This window comes from Myxocyprinus asiaticus, chromosome 3 (genome assembly GCF_019703515.2).
Source record: "Myxocyprinus asiaticus isolate MX2 ecotype Aquarium Trade chromosome 3, UBuf_Myxa_2, whole genome shotgun sequence".
Classification (NCBI taxonomy): Eukaryota; Metazoa; Chordata; class Actinopteri; order Cypriniformes; family Catostomidae; genus Myxocyprinus; species Myxocyprinus asiaticus.
Window position 1 is genome coordinate 9,222,194 of NC_059346.1, and position 9,868 is coordinate 9,232,061.

At 37.6% G+C, this 9,868-nt stretch overlaps 1 protein-coding gene and 1 long non-coding RNA gene across 3 annotated transcripts in view; one reads left to right on the forward strand and one right to left on the reverse strand.

Moving 5' to 3' along the window:
• Positions 1 to 6,518, reverse strand: part of mapk1 (mitogen-activated protein kinase 1) — a 47,476-nt gene extending 40,958 nt beyond the window's left edge. The window contains exon 1 of the mRNA XM_051680250.1: positions 6,012 to 6,518. Coding sequence (XP_051536210.1) covers positions 6,012 to 6,157 — 146 coding nt within the window. The 5' untranslated portion in view covers positions 6,158 to 6,518. The remainder of the gene's footprint in view (positions 1 to 6,011) is intronic.
• On the forward strand, positions 5,879 to 9,799 carry LOC127430697 (uncharacterized). 2 transcript variants are annotated; one of them, XR_007895472.1, is made up of 4 exons: positions 5,879 to 5,990; positions 7,938 to 7,999; positions 8,156 to 8,230; positions 9,279 to 9,799. It is a non-coding gene; the product is annotated as an uncharacterized LOC127430697 (long non-coding RNA). The 2 variants fall into 2 exon arrangements; XR_007895470.1 differs by lacking the exon at positions 5,879 to 5,990 and having other exon boundaries at positions 7,740 to 7,999.
• The last annotated feature ends 69 nt before the right edge of the window (positions 9,800 to 9,868 follow it).

Sequence of the window (9,868 nt, forward strand, 5' to 3'; positions counted from 1 at the left end):
CCATATAGGCCCTTAAATTTCCTGATCGGTGCACCACTAGTATATACACCGATCAGCCACAACATTAAAACCACCTGCCTAATATTGTGTAGGTCCCCCCCGTGCCGCCAAAACAGCGCCAACCCGCATCTCAGAATAGCATTCTGAGATACTATTCTTCTCACCACAATTGTACAGAGCAGTTATCTGAGTTACCGTAGACTTTGTCAGTTCGAACCAGTCTGGCCATTCTCTGTTGACCTCTCTCATCAACAAACAGAACTGCCACTCATTGGATGTTTTTTGTTTTTGGCACCATTCTGAGTAAATTCTAGAGACTGTTGTGCATGAAAATCCCAGGAGATCAGCAGTTACAGAAATACTCAAACCAGCCCATCTGGCACCAACAATTGTTGATGACAGACGTCAACAGAGAATGGACAGACTGGTTAGAACTGACAAAGTCTATGCTAACGCAGATAACCGCTCTGTACAATTGTGGTGAGAAGAATAGCATCTCAGAATGCTATTCTAAGATGCGGGTTGGCGCTGTTTTGGTGGCACGAGGGGGACCTACACAATATTAGACAGGTGGTTTTAATGTTGTGGCTGATCGGTGTATACACCTAACCCGATGACACATACTAATTTATTTGTAGTAAATGATAAGATGCATATATTTATTAAATTTCAAGAACACCTAAAAATAAAGATTCTGTCATCATTTTGTCAGCCTAATGTTGTTCCAAACCTGTACGGAATGACAGAATTACAGCCACAGTAGCCATTACCTTTTACTGTATGGGAAAAGATGCAATGAAAGTGAAAGGCGACTGAGGTCTTTCTGCTTATCATCTCCTTTGTGTTCCACAGAAGAAAGTAAGTTATGTGTTTGAAACAACACAAGAGTAAATTACAGCATTTTCATTTTAGGGTAAACTATCCAAAAGTCTCTCAAGACGCCTGTGTTCTGTTCCATTCCGCCATGCTACATCTAGCTGTTTTTGGATGCAACATGTCCTTTGTGAACAGCCCCTGAGAGCTGCCTAATTTACTGCACAGCTGGAGAAAGATGGAATGCGTAAGCCATAACGATTAGTGAAGGACTGCAAAATGTTTGTAAGTCACAGGTTCCAGCACACAGTAAGTCTGCAACACTTTAGAAGTTTAAAAAATGTTTAAGTGGAAGAGGCATCACCAATCTGCCAGTTCGACAACATGTGCTTACTGTCAAGAATACATGTACATTAACAATTATTAAAACATAAAATGCTAAAAGCTGCATTTAGGTCTCCATAACACAGCTTAATTACACTTGCTGTCTGAATCTACAGAGGATGCCACCTCCAGTAATTAGACCATGTTGTAGAATGAGCTCAAGCTCTGTTGTACAGAGTTACGGGAATCACCGCTTCAGCGCAGCAGAACAAAAGAATGGACTGCAGATTTAAGCCTCACTTTCTCCATTCCCAAATCCACTTACCCGCCCCTTTTCCTTTCCTTTCCACTCCCTCCCTTCATTCAGTCTATCTTTGATTTAAAACTTAAACCCAGGCTGTTCCCAACCTCGGTAACACAGTTAAACTCAACATTCTCCAGCCATGACATCAAAGGGGGCCTCTCAGCACCAGGCCAGTGGATGCAATTGAAGGAAGCTGACCCGCAGTTGCAGTCACTGGAACGGTTTTATGCTTAGAATAGCATGTGGTGTACAGAAAACAGACCAAAGATTAGTATTTTAGTGGTGTTTTACTTCTGATGTAAATAATTCTTTTTAAAGTCAACAAGAAATCATAACTGATCTTAACTTCAAAGACCCCACGAAATCATCAAGTCCATGTGTTTTGCTTTGAGGCCATCTATGTGCTAGTGTATTCCTAAAAGTTAACAAAGCTCATTTTTAGTAATAGATTACATGTACTCTAGGTTACGTAATCAGATTCCAAATATCTAGTACTTGTTATTCGAGGTGGACCGATATATCGGTTTTACCGATTAATCTGTGCCGAGTTGCTTTTTGGAACTATCGGTTATCTGCAAAAATTAATGCAGATAGTTGCCGATGGCAGGCGCTGAAGTTAGACCAACTTCAATGCAAATTTGGTTATTTTGATTAGTTAATCAGTGTTCTAAATTAAAGCGAGGACATGAAAAGAAAAATGTGACTATTTGGAAACGTGCCCCATCAACACATACATTGTGTCTCCAACTTCATATCTTATGACTAATAATAATAACTAAATATATATATATATATATATATATATATATATATATATATATATATATATATATATATATATATACATACATATATTCCATTTCTGTTAAATTCTTGTCTTAGTTGTTCAATCTTTTATGTTCATACAAATATTTACATGTTAAGTTTGCTGAAAATAAAAGCAGTTGAAAATGAGAGGACGTTTCTTATTTACTGAGTTCATATGTAAATAAAATTCTCTCTCACGCAGTCCAGATTCACTCTGGCACTTTCAAAGTGAGCTTTGTTTCTTTCGTGCTCACAACATCGGTTTATATGATATGGGGAAACCATCTATAGCGCTTTACAACCTGTAGACTTTGATCTCTAAAACATCGGTTTAATATCCACGAAAGCTGCACAACTGATTACACTGACACTTAAATTGTGGAATTTGCACAATTACTAAACCGCAAAGCACAGTTTATCCAAAATGATGGCGCTCCCTTACTCTGTTGTGATCGGTTTGATTTTCGTGGATGCGCTCACTCATTCTGTGAAGTTTAATGGAGACTCGCCTGTGGTAAAATGTAAGTAACTTCTCAAGCACTTCAAACAGTACAAGCACTGCAACAACGCACCTGATGCAGAAACCGGTCCACATTAAATGTATGCTCGTGATTTTCTTTGAAGTGTTGCTCCTGTGTGCTGGACAACTTGGGTCGTGTTTTTTCCACTTCTAATAGTCTCTAATACAAAGTTATCCAAAGCTCCAAACAGTACTAAAATAAAATGTGTTGTGAATGCCTTTTCATATTTGGAGTGGCTTCCACACCAGCTTTTTGGCCAGTAGTGGTGTGTTTGCACTTTCAATGGTAAAAATATGGACAAGAATATAGGAAAACTAGCAATAAATTTGCCCTGGTATTCTAGGATTCAAGGAAATCTGATGACTATCAAACTACCACAATTACAACGGTATATGACATGCAGTACTGGTTTTCAAAAACCACTGGCAACGGTTGCAGCAGGTCTTGTTTTGCATATTACGAGTCAGGATGACTGTCACCCAAAATGCACTTCCTCATGGAGACAGGGGTGTAATGCAGGATGCAAAATACATTAGAAGATTTTTGCAGAGAACATATCTGGCTGTTAACAAAAGTGCATAAAATGATAAAGTCAAAAGATTTAGTTTATATTCTTAGATCTTGAGTAAAAAGTCAATGAGAAAAGAACGCTTCAAAAGATGGTTCTATGTAAACTTGGTGTTGCAGAGTAGCCTATACCGGTGCCATAGTACTACCACGGACTCAAGCTTAATACCGGTGGTACAACAGTGTTTTTCATTAAAAAACGGTTGTATGTACACACCTAATGCTTATGCAGCAAGACGTTCATAAGAGCGAGCCAAAGACCTTCACCTAAGGGGCCGTTCACGCTGAACGCGTCCATCTTTTTCTATCTATACATTTGCTAGACGGACATCTTTTACTGTTGCGCCTTGTCTCACTGTTTTTTCACCGTCTCGTGCAGGTGCTCTGTGTTGGATTACGAGCTGTGTTAATTTAAAAGGAAATTCAGCCTTTAAAATGTGTATCGAGACACCCACGTTCTATTTTACATTTACATTTATGCATTTGGCAGATGCTTTCATCCAAAGTGACTTCCAGTGAATTCAGTGTATAATTTTTTTCATTTAGGCTGTTCCATGGGAATCGAACCCATGATGTTGCCGTTGCTAGCTCAATGCTCTAACAGTTGGGCTACAGGAATGCCATATTATTTTATTCCTTGCACCGTGTCTGATTAAGCCCATGAATGCGAACGGTCTGAACGGCCCCACAAGTCATCGTCAATGCTTGAAACATCAAAAATTTGAATGCTCATTTTAGCATTCGAATGTGCATTTTATTTTAATTCTATAAATATTTGAATTTCGAAATTTTATTTTACAGCCTTCATCAGCAGTGCAATAAAGGAGCAGGGTAATACAGACCACACATTATAACATACCATCATTAGGATTATTTGCACTTGGCAAAAATGAATTAGAGGAACCATTAGGTACAATTCACTCTAAGTGGGACCCAAACAATATTATGACTACTTGAGGAGTTGGATGACATCATCAGCCATTTGTAGTGCTACTGCAAACTGATTTCAGCAACATCATGGGTCGGAAATTATAAGCAATTTAATAAACATTTGTCCTCTCTGTTTCATGCTTTTAAATGATCCAAATGTCATTACATTCTCAAATAAACAGTGAGTTTTAGCCATATTTTATATTCACCAAAGTAGTACCAACAGTATGCATTTACATGCATATCAAAGATTAAATAAAACAAGACTGTTGAGACAGATATCCTGTACATGTGCCATAAAAAAAGGCTTAGAACATGGCAAAAAAATAATTACGTTTTAATACCTTCACTTCGAAAGACACATTTTTTATTTTCTGAAACACTAATAGAAAAAAGTACCAAAAAGTTCCATGGTAATATCCTGTTTTTTTATTTTTTTGGACATTAACATGTATGATTCTTCTGAAGTTTTTTTCTCTTCCAGTATGTTAAGGTATTGGTATTGTACTTGGTTAATTATTAAAGTATTAAGTCACATCCTTCTTCGTGCTCAAATTCCTTTCACTTATAGCAAAACGCAATGAAAAGGCTGTTGTCAGTCAAAAGTGCGGCAACATAAAGACTCCAATACTGTTACAGCATGTTCTGCACAACATGTTACAGGCCTTATGACAGTCAACCCAGGGTGGCTTGTTCTACTCTGCAGCTATTGGAGTGGGTGTGAACCATTCATTCATCTGTGTGAGAAGAGCAAAACTAGGCCTGCCAATGATGAGCTCATTCGTTTAGCCAACGGACTCCTCTCGACAGAACAGATGGGCGATCAGACGGCAAAACCAAGCCAGTTGGTCTCTCAACTATACCACTGAGCTAGTTTGGAACTTACCCACAACAACGGCCTTGATGTCCAATGTAAAATCAGTATTTGTTTGTAACCCTGTGCATTTATATTTGGAAAACCATGCATGTCCACTTTGGTGTATCTGGGCTATTTGTAAGATGTTGGACCAACTCGAGGACTATCCATTTCTATTTCAGTGTCTTTTGAGGGCAGAACCACTCAATGCGCAGTTGTGCTCAACCTTGGGAAGTCTGCGCCTACGCCGCCTTGGATAGCCATGCCACCTTGACATTCCTGGAAAAAGCACTGTACAAATTTCTTACAAACACACAAACTACAGCAGCCTTATATCTTGGTATTTGAAGACTGGAACTGCCCATAGATCATGCATGGAGCGCATAAAACAAAATAGGCAACTTTTGCACAGCCTGCAAATCTGAGCACTGCAGTAAACTGCATTGTAATCTAAGGCCATTATTTTGCTGAATTTAATTAAAATGCCATCAAGTCTAAATCATACAAGACTGATACTTCAGTATAGGCAACATCATGCAACAAAATATGCTTGAGAGAAAAACAGCACACAGCCTAAACAAAATTTGCATTGCAAATTATTTAAATAAAGCATCTCCAATGGCCTCTCAATAGCAACCTTCAATTAATTATGATCAAAAAGTACTTTGAAAAATGTTAGACCCTGAATCAACTTGTCTCTTATTGTCAATACACATTTAAAACCAACAGGGAAATACTCCAAAGTCCACAGTACGCATTACAAGGAAAAGTGCATGCAACTGATTTCAAGACAAGCAACAGTAGGCAAGAAAAAGGAAACATTATTACAATACTAGGAAAAACAACGGTAACAATGCGGAAGCTGGTGGTAAGTATAACAGCATCTTACCAAACCATGCCGTATGCACCCTCTCCGATGTACGACAGGTTACTGTAGCGCGGCCCGACATCGAAAGCTTGACCACGGACCATCTCGGCACCGGATCCGGGATTTGGGCCGCCGCCGGCAGGGGCAGAAACCGCAGCTGTCGCCATTGCTGAAAAACCGAGCTGCCTTTCCACGCACAACAAACGTGTGTTTCTTTCCAACGCAGCTTCTAACGACAAGACAAATGTCTTATGTTGAATAAAACACCCAAAAAAATCTTTATATGCGACTTGTTTAAACTAAACGGACGAGTGAAATGAAAGGAGCGGCTGCGCTGTTGCTGACTGGCATTCATATATTAGTAAATGTGTATATACAGTGATAGTAATCTGCGCGTGAGACTGAAGGCAACAACGAGCGCGAGCGAGCAAGAGAGTGTTGCCGCAGGAAATAACGGAGATCACGTGTGCAGGGAGCGGAGAGTGGTTACCATAGAGATGGAAGTTACACTTCACTTCTCGAGAGGTTTAACGATGCTTACTGGAAAAGTCATGGGAGGATAACCTGTGATGTCTTTTAAACGTATAGACTGCATAAAATTTAAAGGGATAGTTCACACAAAAATGAAAATTCTCTCATTATTTACTCACCCTCATGCCATCCCAGATGTGTATGACTTTCTTTATTTTGCTGAACACAAACGAAGAATACGTACTATTAATTTAGAAGAATATCTCAGCTCTGTAGGTCCATACAATGCAAGTGAATGGTGGACAGAACTTTGAAGCTCCAAAAAGCATATAAAGGCAGCATGAAATTAATCCATATGACTCTATTGGTTTAATCCATATCTTCAGAAGCGATATGATAGGTGTGGGTGAGAACAATATTTAAGTCCTTTTTTTTTTACTATAAATTGCACAAAGAATGCAAGCCGTCAAAAACAAAAGAAGAATGTGGAAGTGAAAGAGGACTTACATTTTGATCTGTTTCTGACCCACATCTATCTTATCACTTCTGAAGATATGGATTAAACCAATAGAGTGAATGGGTACCAACATTTTGAAGCTCCAAAAGCACATAAAGGCAGCATAAAAGTAATCCATACGACTCCTTCAGTTACACTGAAAAAAAAAATGATTCCTTGCTTCAGCAAATATTGCTTATTAAAATAAACAGATTTTACTGAAAATGTAATGCTCTAAACTTTCCTTAATTATATGCTATATGTGTGACTCAAGATATTGAGATTATGCTGTACTCATAAAAATAAAGAAACTCTGCTAATTATTTTGAGTGAAGCAACAATAATCTGAAGTTTAGTAAATTCAGCCTCATTTTTTAAGATTCCCATGGGAAACCACGTGATGCAGAATGTGACTGAATTTTAAAGAGCACCTATTATGGTTTTTAAACATGCCTAATTTTGTTTTAAAGGTCTCATACAATAGATTTACATGCATCCAAGATCAAAAAACACTTTAATTTGCTCATAATTTAAATTGCAGCGTTATCTTTTTTTTTCCCAGTGTCAGAAACGACTCGTTCAATGATCCGTTCTAAAGGATTCATTTTAAACTCCTGCTTTCAGAGAGCCTACTCTGCTCTGATTGGTCAGATGTCCCAGTCTGTTGTGATTGGTCTACCGCTTAGTGTGGTGTCTGAGGGCGGGTCAAAGCTGTTCGCGAGCAGCCAATGAAGACCAGAGGCGGGTTTTCTGTTACCAAATTACGTAGGTTAGTACAGGAAGTAAGTCTGGAATTACTAACGACTCGTTTCAGGTGTTCAGAATCGGTTCTTTCTTTTGGGAGTCAATAACTCCATTTGTCGTGCACTTTGATTTTTGAAACTTTGCAGACTTTTTCAGACTTTACGTTTCGTTTGCAAATCTACAGTATATTAAACGTTTGTCTGCATGAGGCTAATTAGTTGTGTACATCTTCACAGTTGAACAAACACAACGGAGCCGCTCTTCAGGGCCTTCACTCCGCAAACAACAGGTCATTCCAGTAAGTTAATCGCATTTCCACACCACTTTAAAATGTTTAATGCAAACTTCAAATTGTACATCTTGAAACCAGCTAACATTTTCTGAGTGTTAGTTTATATCCAGCTACATCAATTGCATCTACAGTTTTAATGCTAAATGTTCTCTCTCCCTAAAGCTGATTTATGAACCGGAGAGATCTTCAGCTGCTGCTCAGGTGTCACTCACGTGGCAGAAACTCAACAGGCAACAGGTAACTCCAACAAGTAAATTGCTTTTCAACACGTTTCAATGCAAATGTCTCATTGAACCCCTTTGTCTTAAAGGGAAACCAGCTTACATTAGCTGAGTGTTGGTTTATGTTCACTTTTCAGCTGAATCAAATTATTTTAGTAGTTCAACCAAAAATGCTATTTCTCTTGTTATTTGACCTTCTCACCCCTTACGCCTTCTCAAACTCGTATGACTTTCTGTTTTCTGTGGAACACAAACCAGAATTTCCACTTGAGTCATATGGATTACATTGATGCTGCCTTTATGGATCTTGAAAGTAACCTCACTGACTTCCATTGTATGGACAAACACACATCATATATCCATTAAAAAACCTTTGTTTGTGTTCCGCAGAAGAAAGTCAAATGAGTTTGACATGGCATAAGACTGCATAAATGATGAGAGAATTATCATTTTTGGTTTGTCTCAAGGAGACACCCTGATATCAACATGTGTAAGTTGGTTTGTAAAAAAGAGTCACATTATAATATAATAATGCTGCAATATGTAGCAGGGTTTGCAGAGGTTGAAAATCGTCTCGTCATGAATCTTAAATGTAAATTAGCCATACATGTTGCTTATCTTGTCAGTTACAATTATACTAATATATATATATATATATATATATATATATATATATATATATATATATAATTTTTATTTTATTTTTTTATTTTTTTTGGTCTAACAGGATAGGGTCATTTAAATTATAGTCCTGGCAGGTCTATAGCTATAACTGAAAGAAGAATCATCAGAGGTTTTCAAGGCTAAAAAAAAAAAAAAAAAAAAAAGTAGGAAACATATTTGGATGACATTCATATTTATATAGCACCATTTTAACACATCCGCTGACATTCATATAAATGTATACTTTTTTCTATTTATTTTTTTGGGGGGGTGAACTATCCCTTTAAGCATCACTTTTCTTTTTTCTCTGTAATTATTGATTTTGAGGATATTTAATTGTGCAAATAAATACAATGGAAACTTAATATACATTTTGACAAAGATTATTTCTATGCATTTAGGAAGAGGAGCTTGACCAAGCACAGAAAGGAGCAGATGCCTTCAGTGCTTTGGAGCAGGAAGATCGAAAGTTGCCTTTCAACCCCCTGGATGTATTGATTGTCCTTGAAAATGAGCTGGGGACATTTGTCAAAACTTGGGTCAGTGCACTGACTTTTTGGACTACTTTATGCCCTTCACATCAGCTACCCAAAGAAGCTGACACATGTTCTTTCTTTTTTTGAGGTCATACAGTAAATGGTGTTGCATCTTGATGATGGCAATGTCTGGCCAATTTGAAAAGATCTTTTGCATGAATAGTTTCATTTATACATACAAACTGTTTCTGGTGTTTTTGTTACAGTATTAGTTCAGAGAGTTTTCTCCTACATGCATATGTTTCTGCAGTGTGCAGTCTGTTAAAATGCATTTTGAATTGTGTTTATTTAGATTTACTTAAATTCTTGCATAGCCCACTTGTTTTTTTGTTTATCGTCATGATTGTGTTACTATTTTTGTATTTGAGAACATATTGTGGTTCTAGGAGAGCATGAATATCTATGTTAGATTGTAAATTTGTAAACAATAAAAACCTTTGACATTCACCAGTTGT